The following is a 27620-nucleotide window of genomic DNA, read 5'->3' as shown; positions in this document are numbered from 1 at the left end:
CACTTTTCATGTTCAAGCAGTTAACTATGCATTAATTTTATAAAATTTCGATGATAAATAAATGTGTCATAAACAAAGCAAATTTTGTGCGTCAACCTGTATTTTTAGTTTAAATAATTTTAAATTTATTTTAATTATTAGATTATTTCATGAAATATAATGCATAGCAGTAAAATCTGTTACATTCAAAATAATTAAGGGCTTGTATAATAATTTTCCTCTGTGCTTCCAGTTTTGTAAAGCTCTCCCATCTTGGTGTAAATAAAGAGTCAAAGTCAGTTTAAGAGATGTGTTTATTACATATAAATATTGCACACCATTATATACAAAATTTGCAAGACAACTCGGATAAAATCGGTCTTACAAAATACAGACTTGTTATTCTTTGAGTAATATCTTGATATTTTTTACCATTCGTTTCGAAGAATCTTGATTTTCTATTGAGAAATTAACCAATGTACAACTAAGAACATTTACTTTTAATCTATGATCCATAAATTTTGAAATGAAAGCAGGAAAATAAATCCATTGTTGTACTAGAATACAATTGAATACAACTGTCAAAAGATAAACTAAAGAACATCTGAATTTACACATATATGCGCTTTTATTTTCCTTCTTTGCATGTGAAAAATATTCAACTTTTATGCATATATGTAAAGAAGAATATATACTTCTAAATCTATCTAAAAATATCTATTTACATTTGTTCTTTGGCAAGTAAAAGAAATTGAGATGAATTTGAAGTTCAATTAAAATCTACAATATGTTTTTTTTTTCTCTAAAATAGTCATTTTGCATCGGAAGAAGCCTTATTTCAGTAATTTCTAAAAAATGCAGGAATAATTTGTAATGAAAGTATAAGTATATAGCTTGAAAATTTCAGTTTAAAATGAAAATATGAAGTGAATTTAAAATGACAAAACATAAGATGAAATTAACTAAAAAAATACGATCACTCAATAATTTACAAAGAAATTCGATTTACAAAATCTTCGAACGATATGAGGAATATGAGTAATATAATTATTAGCTTCTAAAATATCAAATTAATATGAGAAGAAGTGCAAGTTAGGAGACAGTGAAACTTGGTTATCTGGTGTAGATGCTTCCCAGTGTCTAAAACTAAATTTAGCTAAACAATGCATTATATATTAGATAACTTTTAAGAATTTTTCATAATTTTTGGGAAAATTGTTTTAGTTTTATTATCTCACACGTAAAATTTTGTAAAAGCGCCAAAAATTGCGCCAGTTTAAAGATTTGTCGCTTAATTTGTATTTAAAGAACGAATTCTTAGCAGCCTTTCAGATTTTTGCCCTCTTTGTTACATCAAGAGCAAGTTCCTTGCATTTTTAATATGTGAATATATTTACTATGCGTCGCCAAAATGTGGATAAAATTGGCTCATATCCACATGTTGGCAATTTTAGGATTGATTTGGACATAAAAATTTTGATTCGAAGGTTTGCTATTTTCTTGACAGTTATTTTAATACATCAAATGAAGTTATTATGATAGCAATCACATAATGTTATATATTAATATCACATTTTAGGAAAATAAAATTAAAATTCATTATTTTTGTTTTCCCTTGTCCTCTTTCGAAATGCCCTTACTTTCTATTTTGCCGATATTCGAACATCCTTATTCTAAAATTTGAACAACATAATAAATATCTTAAAGTAGAATTTCAAAATCTCTTTTTAACAAAGCAAGAAAGCTATTAAAATTATTTAAATATTAATTTCTCTTGCCTAGTTTTCCATTTTGTGTGATAAGTGTTTTCTTTTTTCCGGTAAGTGTTTCGAAATATTCGAATATATTTGGTTTTCTCTATATAAATTGCTTAATGCTTTCTTATAAATCTTTAGATTTTTGAATTTACAATGTTGAGAAGCGTGGCATCATATAACATAACTTCCTTAATTTCTATGTATCAATTATAATTTATCATCCACAAGAAATTAACTAATGCCATTTACTTATTCTGTAATGTTACTGTTTCATTGAATATTACTGAAATCCCATTCAAATTTAACAATTGCTGAATCTGGAGTTTAAATACGCAGACAGTAATATTTCTGAGAAAGGCTGAATATTCCTAGTTTTTTGAGAAATATCTCCCAAATGGTACCATCTGATTATATTTAGATCCAAACACATAGATTTTTCTAATTACATAAACAATGAAAATTTCATTGCTTCTTTTCAGAATTATAAATATTATGTTTTATAACCTTTTACTATTTCTTACAAACATTTGGCTTTTTTAATTAATTCATAAGGTTTAAATTTTTCCTCATGCTTTTGTTTTGAAAATGTTACTTTAAACAATACGTTATTTTTTATATTAATTCTTTCCTGTTACTTCTATTTCTGCATCAGCCTCATCAGAATGCATATTAGGGCGACGTTTAAATAGCAAGTGAATGTATAATTTAAAGAAAAATTTTTAGCAGTGTACCAGGATATCTTTTCTTTTTCCTATCCATCTAACTGACCTTGTCACCTTCTATGCTTAGTGGTCGTTAGTAACTGAAACCGAGCTGTGCAGATACTCAATGTGTCCCGTGTAGTGATAGATACGTTTTGTCAATTTTAATATGCATTTTCAAAGTGCAGCGTGGATAAACTTTTAGTTTGATTACCTGTGTGTACCTCTTATCTGTGCTCCTTAGAACTTTAGATCTCAAGTTAAATTGCGAAGATGATAAGTTGTCTGAAGTACAGGAAATTCTTGGTTAACTAACTAATAACTTTAAAATGGAAGAGTTAGAATTAGTTATGTTTATGTTTAGCCTTATATGAAAAGGATCCTAAATAATTTTTTCTTGTTTCTTTACATTGTCAGTAGGATAGAAGATGGAATAAAGCTATCAATTGCTTACCAGAATTAGGTTATCAATCGTAAAATCAAAAGAAATTTTGTTAATCAAATTAACAGATGAAGATTATCTATGATCTATGTTTATTGTACACAGATTCTTCACAGTATAGTGTCTAATCGCGATGCTTCACTACATCATATCACAGGCGATATATAATTACACATTTTATCATAGAAGTGTCTATCATGTTAGGTCATATATCACTATTAAGATATTTTCCAGCATGCAGATCAAAGCTAGTAAAATCTGACAGTATGAGATAAATGTACGAAAAAAGAAGACTTTTAAAATGCAAATATTCCAAATTCATTTCATAAAAATACCACTACTTCAGGGTCGAATAAAATCCCATTTGAAAGTTATAATTGTCATATTTTTATTTCCGCAGAATAAAACTTTTTCTGGCACACTCTCGTGCTTTTCATACCACATAATTACTGCCTTCTAACTAACGAGGGAGAAGTTCAGTTCTTATTCCCTTGTTCAGACTATGATATGACTATTTTCAAAGCACTGTTTTTACCTTGCTGGTTGTTTCAATGACATCATTAGACCTTATATACTGCTTAGAACAACTTTACCTAAAATAACGTTAAACCTATTCGTGAAAATCTGAATAAGGAGACATGCAGAAAAATGATACTTTGACCAAGTTTCATATCCGTATCAAAATGCAATACACATTTAGAAGCGTATGCCATTTTCGTGTCCAGCCGTCACTTTTTCAGCAGCAAATAATCCTAGAAATTAAACAAGAACGACGTATTTTAAGACTAAACGAATTCAATCCTGATATCTGGATCATTTCATAGCAAAAAGTAATATATGAAATTTTGCAAAAACGAACATTCGTCGTCCACTGAATCTTGCATTTGCCATTCTGTTAAAGAAAGCGGCTGGGCACTGGTGATGCTTTCAAGACGTCCATTTTCTTGAGTCTTGGTCCCATTTGGAGAACGTGAATCTCGTTTTCATCAATACTTGTGCCTGTACTGATAGCCAGTGACGGCAGATTCCTGCCAGGCCGGATCTAGTCAAAAGTAAGGTTGGGGATGATGACTGAGTGGATCGATGTCCATGTCCAAGGACTCGGACGACGACCGCCGAGACCGACCAAGCTGATTGATGAGGTAGACTGCGAAGAGGACACTAGCAACCTGAAACAAATGAAACAGAGTAAGTTAAAATATTCCTTTCCTTTGAAAAACCTGTAATCCAAAACAGACGCAATCAACATCGATTATTTCTCAAAGGTGTCAACTTACTAAATACAAGCTTCAGGAGAATTTTAATAAATCAGTAGTTTTGTCAGCAATAAAAATAATTCCCAAATGACCATAATGCGCTAAGAGAAAAGAATTTTTCTTAATTAATGAACATTGGCCCCTCTACCACTGCTTTGATGTAATTTATTTACAAAAGTTATTTTTATGTCTTTTAATAAATTCCATAAATCTTGAAATAACTGTGTTATAATTTTATAATTTTTATTAATCATCACAACTTAACTTAAATGTGAGAATAGAAAATCAGAGCGAAATAGTTGGAAAACTTGATTTGATTCAAATAAGTCATGAGCAGTGATGAGCTTTAGGCAGCTCATTGAGGTTCATGCAAGCCTCTTATTATTAATTAATTAATTAATTTATTTATTTTTATTTTATTTTTTGCCTGTTTATTCATTCCAAAAATATATGTCTTGCATATCATAATTATACTTACGTTAATTTCTGTCTTCATGAGAATTGAGATCTGCTCTGGTATCCTACTTTAAGTTCCGTCAAACGAGTTGATGGTAACTTAAAATTTAAACAAATGTTGAAAAATGTCGTCTATTTTCAGTTAATTTATAGTTGGATATTAAATTGTTTTATCAGAAGATGATCTTCTTCGACTATACAATATGTTTCAGATTCAATGATAATCTACTTAAACAACTTTTAAGAGAACTTATCCCTTACGCAAGACCCTTTTCATAAAAATCATCACTGTCTTAGAACATCTTAAAAGACTAAATGAAGTAAATGAAGGAAAAAATAATCTATAGCAGCTTCTGGCATAAACTGTGCTCGTTAACCAAATTTATTCATTATTTTATTGTTATATATTGTGGACACTTTTTGTTTAATTTTTTAGATTTTTTTAAATTTTAAAATGATTTTTTATTCAAGCACACTTATTTTTATTTTCAGCATTTGTAAAACGTAAAGTACTTAATTTAATGCTTTGCTTCTCTAAGATAACCTGTTAAATTTAATTTCTTAAAACTTCCATAGCTCACCACTGGTCATGAGTGCAAATGTTTTGAAAAGAAAAAAAAACTGCTGTTGACTGGCATTTATTGTATAGCCTTACGAAAAATAAAGCACATCCATTTTTGAAGAAAGAAAAATACAGTGCTGCAGGACTTTTAGATATTTTGTTTAGACAGTATTGTCAGTCACTGTAAGTTCTGCTGTCATAATCCTGGCTAACTTTTATTTCGTTGTAAAATTTTTGCTTATATTTCATTTCATGATCTTTTCCTCCGACTTATTGTGACTTCTGAAAAACTTTAAACATTTTTATAAACATAGCACTCACTTTTAGATGCTAGTTTAATTTTCAAGCGGATTGAAGTTTAGTTTGTTGTTACTAACGCAGTTTCTAAAATACGATAATGTGGAAATGAAAAGATGCAGAAGAATTAAAAACAGAAAAAGTATTTATTTGAAATAAAAACTTTGCATCTTTGAATTTGTAAAGCACAAAATGTACGATATATTTTAATTAACACATTAATGTCTAATGTTTAATCTGTCCTGTCTTTTTGTTTCTTCTAAGGTGCCAGGGCTAATTTGTAACCAATGATTCACCAGGCTAATGACAGGAATGTTGCCAAATTGTGACACATTCAAATTTTATCCTTTACTGTTTTATCAAAAAAAAAAAAAAAAAAAAGCGGCTTCCAATTCGTTTTCTACCTTAAGACCCCCCTTCAATATTCTCGCAAAGTACCTTATTTTATTATTTTAATACTACAAAATTGTAATAAATCAGACTACAATGAGTAATAAAAATATAATAAAACAAAGACAAATCACTTTATTTCTTATAAATACAGGAATAACACATATTTCGAAACCAAAATATAACATTATTAACGGATCGTAGTTATTTTCGCTATCAGTATTTGCAAGAAAGAAAGAGGAAAATGAATGAATTGATGAATTTACTAACTATTTATGAGGTTTAGGCCAGTACTTCAAACCTAAGTTGAAATACTGCTGCACCGCAATAAAACACCGAGTTTTGAATTGAAATAATATATAATTTCACCATACTAAACTAAAGACAGAAATTAAAACTCGATTTACGAGAAAAGTTAGGAAGAAAGACAAAATAACAGAATGGGGAAGAGTTGAGAATATGCGATGAGTTTAAGGAGTGGAGTAATATGATTGGTGTCAGCAGGGTTTGATATAAATAATTACACTGCTTTTTTTTTTCAATAACGATCATATCGGAAACCATCATGATAACTTTCATTATTATTCAATGAAAAATTTATATTTTTTAAATATTTTGCTTTTTCATCGCCATTTATTACAACGCTGTTTCCGTCCTTAGTAATAATTGTTTAGCATACGTTAAAGCTCATAAAACGTAAATACAGTTTATTAACTAAGCATAATAATGGTTTGCTCTAGAAAAGTGACTTGTTTTCTAAGTTCGCTGAGTTCCTATACAAACAGAAAAAAAAAAAAAAAAAAAACTCGACAGCGACAAGTTAAAAGCTATCAACGAATACCAACTTACGAGAAAGTCCCAATAAATTAAATGTATTAAACAGTTTTTACGTTTTACATATTATAAAATCACGATAAGCTTAGATAAACTTAAGCAAACTTAGTTACGTTTGCAGAAATAATTTTGATATACCATACAAACAGACAAAATAAAAATTGTGGTGTGAGTCAATTAAAAAACAAACCCAGATAAATACCTGAAATAAGAGGACACCGCCTAGGGTGCTGATCCATATGTATTTGTTAGTGTAAAACCATTCCAGAAGTCTCTCCTTGCAACCGACCTTGAAAGAGAAGAAAACACATTACAAGCTTTGCTTTATTATCTTTTTCATTTAATATCTGTTACTTTCAACCGTAGTTTAAATAATATTTAATTAACTAAAACTGTACAGACTATAAGAATTTAGCTGAGTGAGAAGAGGTAATAAATTTTTGAAAAAATATATTATTAGTTAAACGTAATTTAATCAATATTTTAAAGCCGTACAGATTATAAGAATGTTTGTGAGAGAGAAAAGGTAATTAATTTTATTATTTTTTTAAAGGAGAAACAAAAAGGATTTTAGTCAAAAAGTTAATGAGAGAGAAAGAAAGTAAAAACGAAAAAAAAAAGGGAGAGAAAGGACGTAGTTTAAATAACTAATTAGTTAACACTATATACTGATACTCTGTAAACTATTAGAATAATTTTGAAAGGGAAACGTAAAAATCAATTTTGAACTAAAACCATGACTACTTATTAGAAGCTGAACGTCTTAAAAACTAAATAACAAGGACACGTATAAAAGGAACTCCGCAATTCGTAACATTTTTTATTGTCCACCACTAAAAGGGTGACTGAAGAGCGGGAACAAGTAATCAGCCAAATGCAAGAAGAGAGGACACCACATTTAACTTAAGCACCACTGCAGAGCATGGAGATAAGATGTAATTTCGAGGAAGGAGTTTCGACAAGCATAATCTAATTAAATCACTAAATTGTAATGGATAATTATACAATTAAGTGATGCCATGAAAAAAATTTGGAGTTAAAAATATAAACTATAGAGCCATTTTTCCCCTTCACAAGCGGAATCGTCAGCTGTGTTCTTTCCGGAAAACCAGCCACAAATTTTCCAGTCTCCTAACTGAATATATTAACCACTATAAAACAAAACTACATATTGGCACACTGCCACAATTGGTTGCAGATGAAGAAATTTTTTTACACTTTACAGTTTCCTAAAACTGCAACTGATAATAACAGAATTTATTTTACTCATTAATGACCTTTAAATAGTACAAGAAACACTGTACATCCAAAAATTTGACTACAGGCATTTCTTCCAACGGTAATAGACATTACCTTTCAATTAAAGAGTTTCGCAAAATTAAGTAGAAAATTATATAAGTCTTACAGAATGGGTGCAGGGTTCTCCATCGAGGGGATTTTCGTAGTTTACGGGGGTGGAATGCAATTTATTTACCTGTTAAGTATTTAGTTATGAATATAAAAAACTACTTTTATTATACTCATGGTATATATCAGCACTTCCTATATTCTTTCACGTTTAATTTATAAAACACATTGGAAAATAACATAATTTAAATAAATGTACATATATTTTTGAATTTGGGAAAGGGAGGAAATATCATGTAGCAATGGTGAAAGCGGTGCTTGAGGTAAAAAATGTTACGAACCACCCTCTTAATAAAATCTAATGTTCCGTACTTTCTCTATAGAGCAAAACTTCCAGCTCTAGAAGCTGACTGTAAGTAAATTCAAAGCGCAATGAATACTTTGACTTCATCAGGTTAGGAGTTCAAAAGACTTGTATCTGAAGTTTTAATATAACTTAATTTGGCCCTACAACCCATAGAGGCCTGCTGATTAATATCTTATTTTAATTTATAATCCTGCATGAGTTGCAGATACTAATATAAAGTATTGAATTTTTTCCCCAAAAGATACAAGACTTTTCTTTTTTATTGACAACAATTTTCTATTGATTTTTTATTGAATAATGGTCACATCTTAAAAATTAGGAGTTGAGTTTAGGCGAGAGTTTTGCAAAACGATCCTGTATTTAGGCCACGCTTATACAAAATAAATAAATAAATAAATAAAAGCTTGCTTATGAGATAGCTTCAAACAAGATAATGGCTGAAGATGTTCCATAAGAAGATTAATTAAATAAAATAGTTAAATGCCATATTTCGAAGCATAGTTTGTAAGGTATTTCTCCCGCCTTCCTAGCGCGCCTTCGTGGTGTAGTGGTTCTGCAGGCTGGGCCGGTATTCCAGAGGTCCGTGGTTCGATTCCTGGCGAAGGCGTTTGTTAATTTTTCATCTCTCTTGTTCCAAAAATATACCTAATGCATCTACAAGTTAAGCAAATACATTTTCTTTCAATGTAAAAATTAAGAAATAAACAATATTATATGAATTCTTTTTTTTACTTGTGCTGAATTAGGAATTCGAACATGATTATCAAACGGCCTTTTGATAATTGTGCATTACACTGCAATCGCGAATATGTCACATAAAATAGCACTAGTGATTCTGATTCCTCTCAGCATTCAACAGCTCTACAGACTGTTCCGGATTCTTCAAGAATGATCAGAAATTTAACTGTTTTCCCCCTTTCTATTATTGTTAATCTCCACCCTCTTCTTTCTACAAGGAAGATCGGGTGTGATTTCTTTTTTTACTACACCATCAACTTCGGGCCAGTTAGAGCACGATATATCTGCATTGCAATTCTCAGCAATGAAACTATATATGATACGGACCTACAACTGAAAAATGTTACAATAAGAACTCAGAACTGATTCCAAGGAAATCACTTAATTGCTAGGATTCATATGGAGGCAGAAACAAGCTGCGCGCGATAGCAGTCTCGTGCGATTTTGAAATACATTTACGAAACAGCACCCGTTAGAAATCAATGCTCACAATGCAGCCATTTTGTAAGTGCCATAGCCTTGGTACCGGCTTCAGGTCCTGAAGAAGGTATGGATTTTTGTAAGTGTAATAAATTTTTTGCAGCATAAAGGCACTTAAAACATTCCTGAACTGAAAGTCCTAACAAGAAGTTGTTAGTAGGGAAACAGGGGGGTGGTAGATCCTAGTAAATGTCCCTCAGAATGTTTTAAATCAAAACTGGGACGAAGCTTCCCTTTTCTCGAAGATACAATTCGGTCGCCCTTTATAGTGCATCCTAGAGACAACATTCTCGGTGATAAAACTGTTTAAATGACGGAATGGGTTTGACCATTCCCAATAAATGCATTAAGCTGCAAGCATCCCGCCATTTCAAAAATATTTCCTCACTAAAAGGCATCTTCGTTTTGGCACGTACAAATATACAAATAAAATTTACAAATGCTGTCTTTTCTGAAAGAAAAGTTCTGAACAACATGAAACCGTTACCAAATAATTTTGTTTTTAAAAGTCCAGACTTAAAAGGAATTTTTATACTAGATGTTTATCATGTAAGAGAAAGATGGTCATGCTTTATTATAATACAGGAACGACATTAGAAAGAGAATAGAATGAGTTACTTACCCTATTTAATTTCCGCACTTCTGTGGCAGTAGAATTGGAGCTGCCTGGAATGAGTTTTGTATAACAACTCTCATGGATAGGATCTGTAATACCTGAGAAATCTTGAGGCCCCTGGAATCCACAGCAGTGAAGCTGAAACGCGAAAGCAAACACGATGCATTAAAATTCACAATTCAATAAATATATTCAGCTATAGAATACTCCACAACTCAGTTTTGAAACCCTTAATAAACTGGAAAATTTCAACTTTAGGGTATTTTTACGTAAGGTGTCATGTGACTAAAAATGTCAGTTTCAAAGCCCGCCCCTTTATTTTATTAACAAAGATATGGACAGACGATCAAGAATTAGTTAGTTGTGCAATCATTTTGTTCGTGTTTGTCTTACATTCAGAGTAATTATGTAAACTTTACATAGCTGCAAAAACCGTACACGTCTGCTGAAAAGCTTATCCGAAATTAATTACCAGTTGCTGACAAATTTAAGAGAACATGTACCTTAGAAATGGTCAAGGTAAAGTTCATATGGACTTTGAAATGTTCCAAATATATTTAAAAAGCCGTGACATTTTTTAAAGTATATTGAGAGAATTTTGAAGATATACCTTCAGTTATTTAAAAATTACTAAGGTAGATCAAAAAAGCAAAAATTAAAAGCCACATTATCTTTAAACGGCAATTTTTGCTAGTGTCACAGCTTGACGAAACATCGAATTACTATTCACCTCTGAAAGTGATTAGTTTTCTGAAAGTAGAAATGAACACTGGCATTGAACTTAACCTCTTCAAAACTTTCACAGAAGATCAAAATCACATCTGGAACCGTGATGGACTTTCTTAGAAAAAATCGCCCACCAGCGGCCGAGCGGTAAAGTCGCTGAACACTGGTAGTTCGGTCCGAGGTTCGAATCCCGCGAACGGGCTGGCTGCATGGGCGTTTTCGTGGTTTTCCCCATGTGTAACGTGTATACGAGCCAGTTTCCCTTAGAAAGTCCTCCACGAAGGCATCCCTCCTCTTAGGCAGATAGCCCTCGAGGCTTTGCCATAACCACATACACACACACACACACACACTTAGAAAAAATCACAATACTTTATATTATATAAAATGACACGAAAGATGATTATTTAAGTTATTTATGGAAAAAAATGCTTATTTATGTCCTTATAAAATATATCGGTACACAGTATTTTGCACAAATGAAAGCCGTAATATAACTTTTCTTTTTATCAACTCATACTTCTAAAACATTAAAAAAATTGAAGATGAATGCCTGAAATATTTTGGATACGCTTTAATTTATTTGTTTGTTAAAATACTGCACGGCGTTCAGACAGAACTGATATTAAACTGGTCATTTTCACAAATAAAACTTTCGGCTGATTATTTTTTAACTAAGGGTTTTTTTAATTGAAATAAATTAATAGAATATTTTTTTAATTAATAGAAGTTTCAAATATTTTACTCATGGTTATTGCTACATATTTGATAAACTTTGTATATAATAAATTTTAATATAGTTATTTTCTAAAAAATATTTGATGAAGAGCCAGTTCCTCTTTCGTTTTTACTTCCTTGTACAAAGTAAAAAGGAAGTATTGTAATCGCGAAAAGCTTCAGGCAGCATGTTTCAACGAAAATATCCACTTTGACCGCTTTCGAATGCAATTTAACGATGTTTTTGCGTGATATCTGTACGTAAGGACAGAATAAAAGACTCTTCTTCTCCAAAAAAACTAAAAAACTGCTTTAAAATTAATTCTGAAGAGAATTTTTCGTGGCGTCTGTACGAACGTATGTACGTATCTCGCATAACTCAAAAACGAGTAGCCTCAGAACGTTGAAATTTTGTATATAAGACTACTATAACATGTAGATGTGCACCTCGTATTTTGGTTTCAATAGGCCGCGCCAAACGTATTTAAATATATTTATAAATATATCCACTCTGTTACCCGGCTCAGTGATCTCAGTTTCTTTACTCTTATATGTTTGTAAATTGTACATTTTTTGCTTTAAAAATCATTGAATTATGTTGTTTTTATCTTCCGGTTACGGGTTTTATGCCTTTAGTAAATCTGTATGCAATATTTTTAGAATTATCAACAATTTTAAAATTGTTTAAGTGCCGCTAAGCCTAATTTGATGGCGGCCATTGCTCTTGTTTACATTTAAAACAGCTGAGTAGCGGATTTGTTGCCAATCTAGAGAAACTTAGCTTCGCAACAACAAAGATAACGCCTTCATTTATTATTTAAATCATGCTTAATCCTTTCTGGAATTTTTTCGAGGAAATAAGCGTTTAAAATTTACTTCGTAATTTTTAATACAGATATTTTGAGTTTTTATGTATTTTGCCTTGTCGCGAAGTGAAAACTGAATTAATTGAATGAGAAATACTCAATCGTCTGTAAAAAACTGTTTCTTTTTCGTTTTGTTTGCTTAATTTCTTTTATACATAGTTCTAGCTTTATTATAGTATTTGAATAGAACATGTGGCAACGATTAGATAATTCTTTAAATGATATAAATTTTGTGCATTCTGAGTTATAATATGAACGAAACATAATACTGTTAAGTAAACCTAGCGCCAGAGTGTCGCTATGGTAAACAAAGTGAATTTTAAAGAATGCATTTATTCTATTGTGGTTTATGCGCTGTCGGCGAAGTAGGTTTAATTCAATCTAATAAGTTTAAATGAAATGCAAGAAAAAATGCGTATAATTTAATATTCCGTACAAGGAAGTCATGTGGTGTACACATCAGATTTTTTCATTATCCATCAGCAAAAATTTTTTATTAAATCTAACAATAGAAGTATTCAAAATTCCAAGCACAATTTTATGCAGTATAATTTAAAGAATGTAGAAAACAAATCTTCAGCAAAATTGTTTTGAGTAAAATGACTATTTTAAAAGTAATTTTATATAAACAAGCAGATTAATACTCTACTGTGACGTCTTTCATAAAGGTAGGAAAGATACTATGTCTCCTTAACCGCTCAGCTGCTCAAAGACAAGATATAGAGGAACGTTGAACGTTGTTCTTCCACAAACCACCCGGCCCCCAAAAAAACTTCGTTTCTCTGTAGCCATAAAAAGCGATCCAGCGGCGCCCTCACTTTTTATCGAACACTGAAGCTCGAACAGATAAAGAATCATTTCAAAACTTCATTAACTAAATATTAAGTATTATATCGATTAAATTAATGCATTCTGAATGATACATTGAATTCTTATAAATGCATTCAATGCAGCATTCTGAAGTTTGAATATAAAGGTTGAATATATAAAATTAAATGAATGTAATACACGATGAAGTATATAAATTAGTGCACAAAATTGAAATGAAGGAAATAAATATATCTTTTTCGCATTTATTATTTTATACTTGCACATCGTATATAAAAAGAGAAAAATGCTCAGCGTTAACTTCACGGAAGATACATAAACAATAGTTTTCAATGAAATCATTCCGAAGAACATTTTGAAGTCTTTCAGAAGCTGTGTTAAATATTAAAGCGAAAGGACTCCTGGTTCACAATCTCGACCTTAAATGTGGGTAGCTCAGGCAACGGAAAAGGAGATCTTAATAAGGAATTATAGCAACCTTAACCCTTTCTGCCTGCTATCGCAGTGTAACTAGTAGATCACCTAGCCTTCAATTAGAAAATCTATGGTTCGAATCTTGGCGAATGCATAATTTTCTCAGGATTCTTGGCCTTAAAATAAACCTACTGCCTGTACAGTGGGGCCGCGTGGTCGATAACTTTTCACCACCTGGATTTAGAAGAATGGATTTGGTGCCTTTCTCTAATCATCTTTTAAAGTGAAAGGGTAAATATAAGTAAGTACTGCATCTCTCCCTTGGGTGCGCTGGCGGCTTAATTAGCCAGCGTGAGCAGCTAGGAATTGGAAGATCCGGGGTTCGAATCCCGGCGAGGGCACAATTGAATTTTTTATGTTTCCTGCTCCGAAATATGTAATAGTCTTTACATTCTAATATGCTTATAATATTACCCTGACAAATTAACCAAATTCACTATTCTTGATAATCGTTTACCTGATCTTGGACGATATTTCTGGTATTTTCGTTGACCTCTTTCCAACCATTTTCAAGAACATCAGTCATCTACAAAGAAAAGCAAGACAGTGATAAAATTATTTGACACTCAACAAATTCTGGATTACCAGTGAAAAAGGAGCAGGGCCTTACCTTTAAATTCAAGATGTTAAAGGCAACAATGCCGCCGACCTCGGCAGCAACTGTCAATACTGCTATCAGCAGGAACTAGAATAAAAAAATAAATAACACAAATTGCAATCTAAAAGTTTCAACTCGTAGTCTAATATCTAAAAAAAAAAATAACATTAAAGATGACTTATTTTACCTTAATTTTAAATTTTCAAAAACTGAAAATCAGTTGAAAAAATCGTTATTTGGTTTTCTTACTCAGTTTCTATTTTTTCAAGCCAAATAATTAAGATAGTTTAAGAATGCCAATTTTTTAAACCAAATAATTTTTCCAAAAAATTCAGGGTATAGATTGTATAAACATATTTTTAAAATACGACGTTAAAAAATATTGTTTTATATTATTTCTTATAAAAAGAAAATTACTCAAGGCATATATCTGCACTCGTTTCTCTCCCCCCCTTTTTTTTCCTGGATCGTTCGAATATGAAGCTTACAGCAAATATTTGCTCTAAATGGCATGGCAACATCTTCTATTTTGTCAAGATTCGCTTTGTAAAAACAACAGTACTTTCTTTTTTAAGATTTTAAAAATAATTAAAATGTTAAGTGATTTGCAAATTCTTAAATGATGCTCAATTCCCTCCACGTTCTGGAATGGATGTTATGTTTGTGGTGTACTGCGGCTATTTTACAAAACAAATCCACGATATAAGTTTCTTTGATATAAAATCTCTCAGCGATTTGAACAAAAAATTGCTAGATTAATATAGCTAACAAAAGAATATGGTTTCAATCATTCTTCATGTAAACATCCAGAACGGAACTTTAGGCAATTTAAAATTTTCAAATTAAAATATAGTGAATTAAAAATTATAAACTAAAAATTGTATTATACTGTGAAGTAGAGTTGTCCACAACCTTTGGTTAAGATTGAAAGTTTGCTGTAAATACTTAAATCAAAACTGTATATACACAAGCAAATTAAATGCATCAGAAATTATGAAAATTCACTGATGCAGTTTTAATATCTATTTCTTGCTGAAATTATCAGGAGGTGATCAGCTAGAAATAGTATTTCATATAAATTTAGAAGAATACATTTACTACATTTACGCATTTGTATCTACGAACAAGTGTAAAAATGTAAAAGATTAATCTTGGTAAGTAAAAAAAAAAAAAAAATTACAAAAAAAAAAAAAAAAATGTGGCAAATAAAATGTCTCTGAATGCATGGAATATAGAAAAATAATATTAAATACAACTAAATCTTTATACAACACAATCTAGTGACATATTTTCTGGGGAGTAATGTTCTATCTCTGGTGAAGGAGTGCTCGGTAATATAATTGTATGTGGTCGTTTGAAAGTACACTACTGTTTGTGAAAGTTGTAACACCATGAAGTAATCGTACGAATAAAGTGAAACTTAAACTGGGTATATTATGCATATGCAAATGATTAGAATTTCAGAATGACAGTGCATGCTTATGCTGAGCAGCTGTTCTGTTGCCCATATAGAGGGTTGTAGCCTAATAGGGTGTATAACGTTAAAAATTAGAGTTTTTTTAATCTGCCAGCTGTAACTGTTTCACGCGAAGTCACTACAACCTCATAAGGATCCATTGCAAGACATTTAATTCCTCTGTAATGGTGGCAAAGGATCGATCTGAGAGACAGGAGGATTTTTTTAGAGTGAAACAGGTGTATTGGTCCTGATATCTCGTCAGTGTTAAGTCGCAAACTTGACGCTGGACTAAGAAATGTTATGTCAACTCAGAATGACACTCACTTCATCCTCGTGACAGTGAAGGACAGTGAAGCTTTATCGCGATAGTTGGCACTTGGAAGCATTGCTAAAAATGTACCATTGTCAGCTCATGGAGGTAGGAAGTAAGACCTACCTCCATGTGTCAGCTTCAACAACTCACCACAGTTTGTTGCAGTGTGGATTGCACTGCGCAAGATTTCCCTGCTGCAAAATTATCGACATCTGCGGCTACAATAGATTCAACACAGTTCTTGGCTGTGCAGATTGGCCTCAGATCAGCCGACAAATCCTGTTAAAATCTGGAGTACAGCAATGGTAGAGTACAAGTTGGACACTAATGGGTGAATGCCATTTTCCGAAACACATTAGCAAGCATCATACTGGACGATCTCTCGCTAAGTATGATGAAATGGGCATCGTTGAGATACGATGGGCAATCTCGTTTCCAAGGAGCTGAAGATACTTTGCAATTTTCAAAAACAGGAGTGTATTCATTGATAATTCTTTAAAGGATATTGGAGCTAATTAGAAGTTTTACTGCACGGAAGATGTACAATAAGTTTTACATTTACGAAAGCATTTCGTCACAGTCTTGCACCTATGCTTCCATAAACCTATTTTAATTTGTGAAAATTTATAATAAGAAGTGCACATCTAGGACTATTATTTAAAGAAATAAAACCCTGGAAGTCTTTTACTCTATAAATATTATACTATACCTGTATAAATAACTATACACATATTTTACACTATTACGAACTTTGTACAATCACTTAAATACATGGCATGGCAAAATAAATATGACATTAATCTAAATAAATAGTTTTACCAGTTTCATGACACAATTTCCTCTCCTATATGAGCCGATCCAACCCAGCAGACCTAAAAATATAAACATAAATAATACATATTTGAAATCAAACGATGAATATTTTCCGAGGAACCGTAAACTGAAAGTTAGCAAACTTGGAAAAGTTATTAAAAATTATTTAGATATTAATTCATTGATATACTAATTAGTTTTACGATTTCACATAAAACTCATTTTTGACATAACTTGAGCGAAAGTGACTTTTACAGAAAAATGTCTCTGCCGTCTCTACATTTTATTACTTACTTATACACACACTGGGCAATAAATTAGCAACCTTTGAGATTTTCATTTGAATGCGTGCTAGGGATGAAGTACGCAATTTTTTATGACGTAGGTAACACGTGGTTAGAATGCTACTATATAAGTAAGGTGTAAGAGTGCATATCCATGATGAATGAAGTAAAATGGGAAAAACGACAGATCTTTGACCATTTGAAAAAGGGCTTATTGTTGGCGCTCGTTTAGCAAGGGCCTCGATTTCGAAGACAGCAAATATCACCGGGTTCTCAAAAGCAGCCATATCAAAGGTTTTCAAAATTTGGAATTAGAACCCACAGTCCTTCTCTAGAAGAGGTAACTGCGGTGCCAGCACAGTGTTCCAACAGAGTGATCGGTGTCGTCTCCAACGAATTATACGGCAGGAAAGGGACTCTACTGTGCTTAAACTGACACAGATCGTCAACCACGGCTCTTCACAACAGATATCAACTTGAACCATGCGCAGAAAGTTGAAGATTATAGGAATACCTGTGAGAAAACCACTCATTTCTGCCCGACATGCAAGAATTCGTTTGCAGTGGTGTCGGGAAAAAAGACACTGGACATCTGAGGATTGGAAACGGGTAATATGGTCGGATGAATCAAACTACATCTTATTTTGCACTGATGGAATTTGGCGATGATGTGTTTTAAACTTCGTGCTTTTATGTTTTCCCACGAAGAGAATCCCATTTTTTTTAGACATTTAATTCTAATTCTTTTAAGTTTCTCCTTAAATATTTGCATCAAAATGGATACAAATGTCTCCTGCTGTCTACATTCAGATCATGGATAAAGTAAATTATGCAAAGCCAACTTGCCTTACTCGTATTGTGCAAGGGTCTGGTGGGAGTATCATGGTATGGGGCATGTTCTGCTGGCATGGAAGTGGTGCCCTTGTGTTCCTCGAGGGTAAACAAACAGCCATGAGATACTTAGATATACTGGCAGATATCCAGCGTCAAGTGCACCCTGCAATGTTGCTCTTTTACCATAATGGCGACGGATATTTCATGAACGATAATGCAACTATACATCGTGCCAGAAGTGACAACTATACATCGTGCCAGAAGTGGCAACCATACATCGTATAAGAAATTGGTTACCTGAACATCAATCTGACTTCCAATACCTTCCTGGCCACCATATAGCCTGGATTTCAACCCTTTAGAAAATGCATGGGATATGTTGGAAAGACGCATCCGACAGTACTCTCCTCTTTCACCTAATTTACAAGATCTAAAAGGCTGCATAGCCAATGCATGGTATTCTTTGGACGTAAATGCACTCCAGAAGCATGTAGGCTCGATACCCAAACGAATCAGAGCAGTTGTCCGTGCAAAAGGTGATCCAATAAAATATTGATCTTGGATTTCTAATTCATTGGCCAGTGTGCGTAAAAAAAGTAATTTAAGAAGAAGAAATTGTATCTTTTTTTTTTTAGAGGTTTGAGACGTGGGAACCTCAAAATTAATAATAATTAAACTATATTAGTTTAAAGTAATTGTTCTTTTAATGCTAGCATTCATCGGCAACGGCCGAACCAATTGTCATTTAGCAGTCTTATCACCGAGTCCATGATACACCACAGAAGACAGGATGATTATTACAACTGTGGAAAAAGGAAAACTCTCCTAAATTTGATAGAGAATGCACCAGGGACTTAGATGGACTTAGATGAATCCTATCCCTTTGTTTTCCCCTGAAACTTTCAGGATGATTATCGGCTGGAATTTAAAATGTTTCCATCATGCCTCAAAGGCTGTCTTTTAGTCTCTGCGACTCCTGCTTGTGCTGTCGTCAAAATCTTTCCTGTTTCCGCGAAATCATCAATATTTATTGCACCTCCTTGTCCCAAGGGGTTGCATAAAGGTGGTCGATAGGGCTTTGTCCCCTAACGAAATGTAAAGAAAAAAACAAAACAAAACAAAAACTAGATGAAGAAAAAAATTGTTAAGAGAAACAGACGAAAATATCTACGATCTCAGAATATTTGCTTGAATGAAACTAATGCTGCATTTAAAAGAAGACAGACTCTGCAACGATTTTTTAAGGGACTATTAAGTTTGTTTCCAATCATACAAATTCAAAATAATACTAAATAATGGATTCTTTAGGAATTCTGCATAAAGGAAAGATATAAGAAAATCATTAGTAAAATATATTCGTTACGAAAAGATAGAAGGATTTAAGAAAATAATATACCCTTTAATTTCATCGCAACTTCTGACTATGCCAGACTGAAGTTCTTTTTTCGCCACAGTTCATTAAATAGTAGAGTTTTCTCTAATTTGATTTTAAATAATTATAAATACATATTTTAATAATGAAATTATTAATTGTTATGCACTAATACTGTTTCATTATACATTCTTCTAAGACTTCTAACATACTCTTCTAGTTTCCTTACTAAGAGAAATTATGCCGTGTGAGTCTTGAAGTTGCAAATCCAAATACAAGTTGTAATTACTTGAACAATTAAGAACTTAACTATGAAGAAGTACTTATATATTACTTGAGTAATATATATTTTAAAGTATACTTGAGTAATTTTAATTTTAAAGCTGAGCTCATGGAATGTAAAAAGGCAACGCCAACAAGAAATTACCATTTGTCATGCCACATGGGTTATAGATGTTATGTGGCAAACTGCCTAATGTGACGACTACATAGATATGGAAAGAGTACTCGTATGAAATTATAATAACATCTATAACTTCAAAAAGCATCTTTCATTAATTACGTAAAATATTTAGGAAGCAGTTTCATGTGCATGCAAGATTTGTAGCGATTCCATATTATTGTTTAAAACAGTAATTTGATAAGAGTATATTTTTAAGAGTATATCCTTTATGCATACCAATGATTGTCATAAATAATATATACACTGCATATATTGTTTATAGCAGTTTCATGTATATTATATAATTTTACATATTTGCTCTCTCTTTTTCACAAAAGAATTTAAATTACAGATACATTATTAGCATTAATTTTAATAAATATACTTACCGTTTAAAAACAAAAGACCTCCTACACCCATGACAACGTATGAAAATATCTAAAAGAAAAAAACAACAGTTAAATAAATAAATTACGCAGCTATAAATTTAGAATGGCTGCCTCTTTCAGTTTTTCCAATAAAAACAGTTAGCAAAAAATGGGAACAATAGTTAAATAAACCATTTTAATCTGATAACTTGTAATTATCCCAGTAGATGGCGACACTACTGAAAGTACTCGGCTACAGGAGAGTAATATAAATTGTTAACAGCAGATGGCGACACTGCTTCCTTCGTTTCTAATGTGTCACTCGAATCTATTTTTCTAGCTGCAGTTCCTACTATTTAAACGCTAAGTAGGGATTAAAAAAAAACCAAGTATTTTCAAGCTCCACAAAAATTTCATGATGAATAGCATTACATACCGTAAATCAAGGAACTCACATATCATCGGAGCATGCTGAAAATTTAAATGGAGAACAAAAATTCGGTGTCCTATAACAGTTTGCAAAACACTTATTGTTATTATTGTTGTTGTTAATTTATTCATTAATAAAGTATAAAATAATAAATTGTAATTAGATATTAAAATGTAATTCTTAATTAAACTAAAACAAAACCCAAAAAAATCTTAAAGCTTTCAGATTTTATATTATGCCCAAAGGGACGTCTTTTTAAGGTTTTGTGTGTTACCTTTATTTATTAAATTATCATGTTCTTCGCACCTAAGCCATAAATTTGAATTCCATAGTAACATCGCAAAATAAATTTAAAATCATATCTTTATAATTTCCGATACACAGTCTCGCGCGCTGAAGATTAAAAAAAATTTTTTTTTTCCCCCGTACAGTATTGCCATTGTTCGCATTGAAATCGTTGAGTTTCTTAACCAAAAATTCGTTAAAGTGTTACAAAATATTAAAGCGATAATAAAACAAATTCCAAAGTAGGGCTTCTACATGTCCATATTCGGTTGAGGATAACGTTAATCAAAATTTGATGGCTCTAGGTACCGTTGTATTATCACATTGCGAGATGCATACATACATTTAAGCAGATTCTTCATTATTAATTTCCTTAAATATAACACAGGGCGATAATATTTGGTAGCAACAATTGGAAAAGTGAAACGGACATTTAAAGTTTTCGACTCAAAATGCCAAAACGAAAATAATAGCCATTCTGGACTAACGCCCTTTGGGATAATAAATGATAATAATAATAATAAAATAAAAAAAAAAAAAGAAACGCATTCCAAAAAATATATCGATTTCTTTGTGTGTATGCATATAATTTTTTTTAAAAAAACTCGCTCTTTTTCTATGTTATCTTAATTTTCAGTCATTTATTATTATCAAAATTATACTTCTATAAACTTGTTAATAATACAAGAAATAGCTGACGGAAAATCTTCATGAAAAGATGACGCATCTTTTTATAAAAATGAAAATTTTCTTACCATCTATAATTAGACGTTTCCATAAAATATATATTTACGTATAAAATATATTAATAAAAATACCTGAATTAAAAGTCATGAACTGAAATCTATATTTCGTAAAGTATAAATCTAAATATGTGTGAAATAATCTTTTGAAAAATTACATATAAATGCCAAGAAATTATGTTTTTTAAAAGAATATTTTCTATATTAAAAAAAATATCATCACGAACTACTGAATGACTTCCTAATTTACAAATTGTAAAATTACTTTATACAAGTGCAACAGAATTTTGCTTCGTTATTTTTCTTTTGCATGTAGCTAAACCTGTAAACAAGAAAACGTTTTAATGTTCATGTTTAAATATCAATAAATCTTTAATGTCATATTTTAATGTGAAGAAAATAGTTTAATATCTAAATAGTCATTAAAGATGGAACTACTAAAGATATTTACATTTTTAATTTTATAAATTCCCTAAAAATTTAAAAATAATTTTTTAATCTGAAATTTTACTGCTATTTGCAATAATAATGATGTAATTAATTAGTATACTAATCATAATTTCAGAAATATGAATTTTTTTCCTTTCAATTCAATTTCTTTCAATTTCAAATTTCAGTTCTTTGTTAAAGATTTAAATTTTTACGTCAACTGCAATCATAATTTAATTGCTAATGACCAACCACTCACAATTTCAAAAGTGTGAAAAAATCTTTTGAAAAAAATTAAAATTTTTTATGAGAAGTTTAGAATTTGAAGCCGATGTGCAATTATCGGCTAATTAACTACCACTCCGCTCATAACTTCAGAAGTATAGAATTTTCTATACTTCTGAAATACTTTCTTATACTTCATGATGTAATTAATACTATACCACTCATAATTTCGTAATGTAGTACTATACCACTCACAGATTCGTAAATGTGAAATTTTCATGCGTTTTCATTCAGTGTGTTTTATTTATTGGATATAGAATGAGGCAGATATAAATATCCATCTTCATAAAATTTGTTGATTCCGATTTAAGAGCTATAGAATGCACAAAAGAAGTAAAATAGAAGTCCTACCGTTGTGCCCATGAAAAAATCCCTGAGAGCAGGGGATGTGGCGAGTATCCACAACATGCATCCAATAATTCCACAGCCGGCGCACTACAAAGAAAAAAATTGTGTATTATTATTAAGTATGATCATTGCAAAAGATAATAGAAATACTAGTGTTATCATTAGTCTAGTAATTCTATTATCTTTTTACTTCCTTGTACGAAGTAAAAAGGAAGTATTTAATCGCGAAAAGTTTCAGGCAGCATATTTCAACGAAAATATCCATTTTGACCGCTATCGAATGAAATTTAACGATGTTTTTGCCTGATATCTGTACGTAAGGACAGAATAAAATACTCTTTTCCTTCAAAAAAATTATAAAACTGCTTTAAAATTAATTCTGAAGAGAATGTTTCGTGGCGTCTGTACGAACGTATGTACGTACGGATGTACGTACGTGCGTACGTACGTATCTCGCATAACTCAAAAACGAGTAGCCTCAGAACGTTGAAATTTTGTATATAGGAGTGCTATAACATGTAGATGTGCACCTCGTATTTTGGTTGCAATCGGCCACGCCAAACGTATATAAATATATTTATATATATATCCACTCTGTTACCCGGCTCAGCGATCTCAGTTTCTTTACTATTATATGTTTGTAAATTGTACATTTTTTGCTTTAAAAATGATTAAATTATGTTGTTTTTATCTTCTGGTTAAGGATTTTATGCCTTTAGTAAATCTGTGTGCAATATTTTTAGAATTATCAGCAATTTTAAAGTTGTTTAATTGCCGCTAAGCCTGTTTTTAATGGCGGGCATTGATGTTTACATTTGAAACAGGAGACTAGTGGATTTGTTGCCAATCTAGAGAAACGTAGCTTCGCAACGACAAAGATAACGCATTAATTTATTATTGCCAATTAAATCATGCTTAATTCTTTCTGGAATTTTTTCGAGGAAATAAGTGTTTGATATTTACTTCGTAATTTTTAATATAGATATTTTGAGTTTTTATGTATTTTTGCCTTCTCGCGAAGTGAAAACTGAATTAATTGAATGAGAAATACTCAATCGTCTGTGAAAAACTGTTTTTTTTTTTTTTTTTTTTTTTTTTTGTTGTTGTTGTTTTGTTTGCTTAACTTCTTTTTTGCATCGTTCTAGCTTTATTATAGTATTTGAAAAGAACATGTGGCAACGATTAAATAATTCTTTAAATGATATACATTTTGTGCATTCTGAGTTATAATATGAATGAAATATAATACTGTTAAGTGAAACTAGTGCCAGAGTGTCGCTACGTTAAACAAATAGAGTGAATTTTAAAGAATGCATTTATTCTATTGTGGTTTATGCGCTGTCGGCGAAGTAGATTTAATTCAATCCAATAAGTTTAAATGAAATGCAAGAAAAAATGCGTATAATTTATTATTCCGTACAAGGAAGTCATGTGGTGTACACATCAGATTTTTTTAAGTTGTTATTGTTAATTTTATGGACCTACGGAAGATGTACACAGCCTCACTATACGAAATATTATTAAAAGTAACTTTAAATTATAAACAAATATGATAAAAAATTCATGTCTCAAATGATGAAAAGCAAATATCTTTTGGAATTCTGTATCAGTGAAAAAAAAAAAAAAAAAAAAGATTTTGTCGTAACGAATTTAAAATCCACCTTCATAAAATAATATTTCAAATGGCCATGCTAAATTCCCAAGAATTAAGGTTAGTGTTATGAAGATATTCAGGCAATCAATATATACAATTTATTTATAATTCTACTTCTTCCAGCATTTCAAAAATAAATATTATTTCACCTGACTGTGATATGCAGCTTTGCGAAAACTGCGGCCGAATTGGACATTTTTAATTTTATTTATTTATTTATTTTTGAAAACTGAAATTTGATAGTAAAGTGGGTCAATGGACTACAGGCACAAAACCAGCCGCACCTGAATTCCAGCCATTCTGTCTGTGACGTCAGAACTACTAGGATATTACGTAGTAGTTTGCGGATGAAAATACCGTTGCCAGTTGAGGAAAAAAGTGAAACCTGAGTAAACGAACCTACGATTCGTGATTAACGCCCATATTTATCATGCGTATTACGTAGCAAGATAACTTGACGTAAGCGTTCAAGTAGTTTCTTGGATGAAAAGATATAAAAGATGATTTTATATGCATATATCAATAACTGCAAACTGCGTAAAATTTCGAGTTTAACAATCTGTCTTTTCTTAAAGATACATAAGCGCTAGAATTACAGCCGAGCTTCAATAAGCCAAAAGGGTTATTCTTCCCCCCCCCATTCCCCGTAAATTCACATTAGATATGTGTTTAAATAACAAATTGCACAACATATGATAAATAATATTTTTTCCCATGGAAAAATAAGCATTTCTATCAGTCTACCTGCAAATACATACAGCTTTTGTATAAAACCAAATTCTGTGTAAGTTTAAATTTTATTTGCATTTATGAAATACTGCAATGGCGTACTTTTCGCCTATACATTTTATTACGTTATTTATTTCATTATTATTATTAACAGCTCCAAGACGGTGTTGCTGTTCTCACTAGGAGAATTTCTTACCCTGCTAAAAAAGAAATTATAGCTATGGCAATGCAAGAAATATTTTTGAAAGCCTCGTATGCAAACGATCAAGTAAAGTAAATGCATGGCATCGCTTTGAGTTATTAATCAATATTCTCTTTATGAAATAAGGATAAACGCATGCACATGGAACTATGTTGGAATAAAACAACAAAAAATTACTTTTTCGAGTTATTTTATTTTCAATTCTTGTTGTTATTTACCGAAAGATAATATTGTACTCTTCTATAATACAAAAATGTAGAGTTATTAGATACAATAACTGAATTAGCTTGCAGAATGTTATTACATTTTAAATTTAAGTTCCTGAAAAGAACTATTAAATTTCTAAAGACTGTAAAAGTAACCGATAATTGGATAATTGAAGAACTTAAGCAACCTCGTAGACTATAGAGGAAACACATCTTCATAAAAGAGTAGTACTAGCATTGTTTTTTAAGTATAGAATAAACTCTTGGATTTATCAGATCTTGGATTATCAAAATGTGTTCCGAGAAACGTTAGAATTAGAGACAACTTAGAAGTCAGAATGAAAAATCCGAAACTGATTGATTAAATAATTTAAAATTAAATAACTTTATTATTTTTACCTAAAACTATATGCAGCAAACAATTTGCACTTATGGGTCGAGTTGAGATGAAATCATAATTTTCGTTTTATTTTCCGCATAAAACGCGCCCATCTTTGTTATATTTTATATAAGAAAAAAAAACTTTGCTATATTTTACATTTTATTAAGGAAATTATAGTTTAAAGGGTTCCACAAAAATTAGTTTTAAGGGTTCCATCAAAAATATTAGTTTTAAAGGTTCCATAAAACAAAATTAAAGCTTTAGTGGTTCCACAAACATACAAGTTTTACGGATTCCACAAAAATATTAGTTTCAAGGATTCCACAAAAAGTAACAGTTTTAGAGGTCTCCCCCCCCCCAAAAAAAAAATAAATAAATAAATAAAATAAAAAAATAATTTTACAGATTTCACAAAATAAAATTATAGTTTTAGAAGTCCTACAAAAATACTAGTGTTTCTTTCAAGGTTTTCACCAAAAATACTAGTTTCAAAGGTTCTATGAAACAAAATTACAGTTTTAGGGTCTTTGCAAATACACCTAGTTTCAGGAATTCCATAAAAACGAAACTGCAACTTTACGAGTACCAAAAAAAAAAAAAAAAAATCTTCAAGGGTTCAACAAAACAAGATCAAGAGAAGATCTTCAAAAATACTATTTTCAAGGATTCTACAAAACCAAATTACAATTTTAGAGAGTCCACAAAACAGAATTTCAGTTTTAGAAGATCCACGAAACAAAATTGTTGTTCTAGTTATTTCACCGGATCATTGCGCTAGACTATATTCTAATGCTCTATGATTCCAATTTATTATTATTATTACTGCACTAATAATAATTATTAATAGCCAAGCAAACTTCCTAAAGCATTACAAAATGCTGCAGAAACGTTCTTGACGACCCATTCGCGACCATCAGAAATTCCATCAAATAATGCTAATCGGCATTTCTTTTATACTTTCTCTTTTCATAAATCAAAAAATATGTGCGCCCTCCGCCCTTCTCGCCTATCTTTTCCTTGAAAGGCGAAATAATTACCTTGATTCCGAATTCAACCAAACAGTGGGAGAAGCGGAAACAAGTATGGAACTGGCGGAGGCCATCGGAAGAGAAGGGGAAGTGGATTCCGGTTCAAGCGGCAGTCCATGGGGATTCGTAAACAAACAACTGTCAGAAATTAACGTAATACTTTCAGGGTTACGCTGTTTTATTTAATTGAATGAATTCAAATTGAATAGTGGTAAGTACGTGAAAAGTAACATAACGACAGTTCCAGTAACATCAATCTTTTATCATTATGAAATTAAGTAAACTAAAGAATTAGAAATGAGTCGTTTTCAAGTCTGATTTTCACTGTTGTAAAAAATTCCTATTTTGAGATGATAAATATCCATATCAGAGGTGTCCAAGCGCGAAATCAGTTAGAGCCTAATGTTGGAGTTCAGGAAAATTAACAGTCTCGCTTTAATTTTCCAAAAGCCGTAATTATATGTTCATATAATTTTAGAGTAAAAAAGCAAAAATTCTTGAATGAAATAAATGTGGTGCATTATTACATAATGTGCATTCTTACATAAAAATATATGCAATATTACATAACGTACAGAATGCC

The 27620-nt window shown here is 31.2% G+C and overlaps 1 protein-coding gene across 1 annotated transcript in view; it reads right to left on the bottom strand.

The window, feature by feature from the left end:
• Nucleotides 1-275: 275 nt before the first annotated feature.
• Nucleotides 276-27620, bottom strand: part of LOC118188407 (tetraspanin-9-like) — a 110169-nt gene continuing 82824 nt past the window's right edge. Inside the window, exons 2-9 of the mRNA XM_035358840.2 lie at nt 22840-22923; nt 20338-20386; nt 17023-17075; nt 14444-14518; nt 14291-14359; nt 10229-10360; nt 6877-6963; nt 276-4048 (exon numbers count right to left, since the gene is read on the bottom strand). Of these exons, the coding sequence (XP_035214731.1) occupies nt 3926-4048; nt 6877-6963; nt 10229-10360; nt 14291-14359; nt 14444-14518; nt 17023-17075; nt 20338-20386; nt 22840-22923 (672 nt within the window). The 3' untranslated portion in view covers nt 276-3925. The remainder of the gene's footprint in view (nt 4049-6876; nt 6964-10228; nt 10361-14290; nt 14360-14443; nt 14519-17022; nt 17076-20337; nt 20387-22839; nt 22924-27620) is intronic.

Source organism: Stegodyphus dumicola, chromosome 7, assembly GCF_044657685.1.
Source record: "Stegodyphus dumicola isolate Sdum_Otavi_A_Nest chromosome 7, ASM4465768v1".
In the NCBI taxonomy this organism is placed as follows: domain Eukaryota; kingdom Metazoa; phylum Arthropoda; class Arachnida; order Araneae; family Eresidae; genus Stegodyphus; species Stegodyphus dumicola.
The sequence above is the reverse complement of the archived record's forward strand: the minus strand, read 5'-3'. Positions and strand labels throughout refer to the sequence as shown.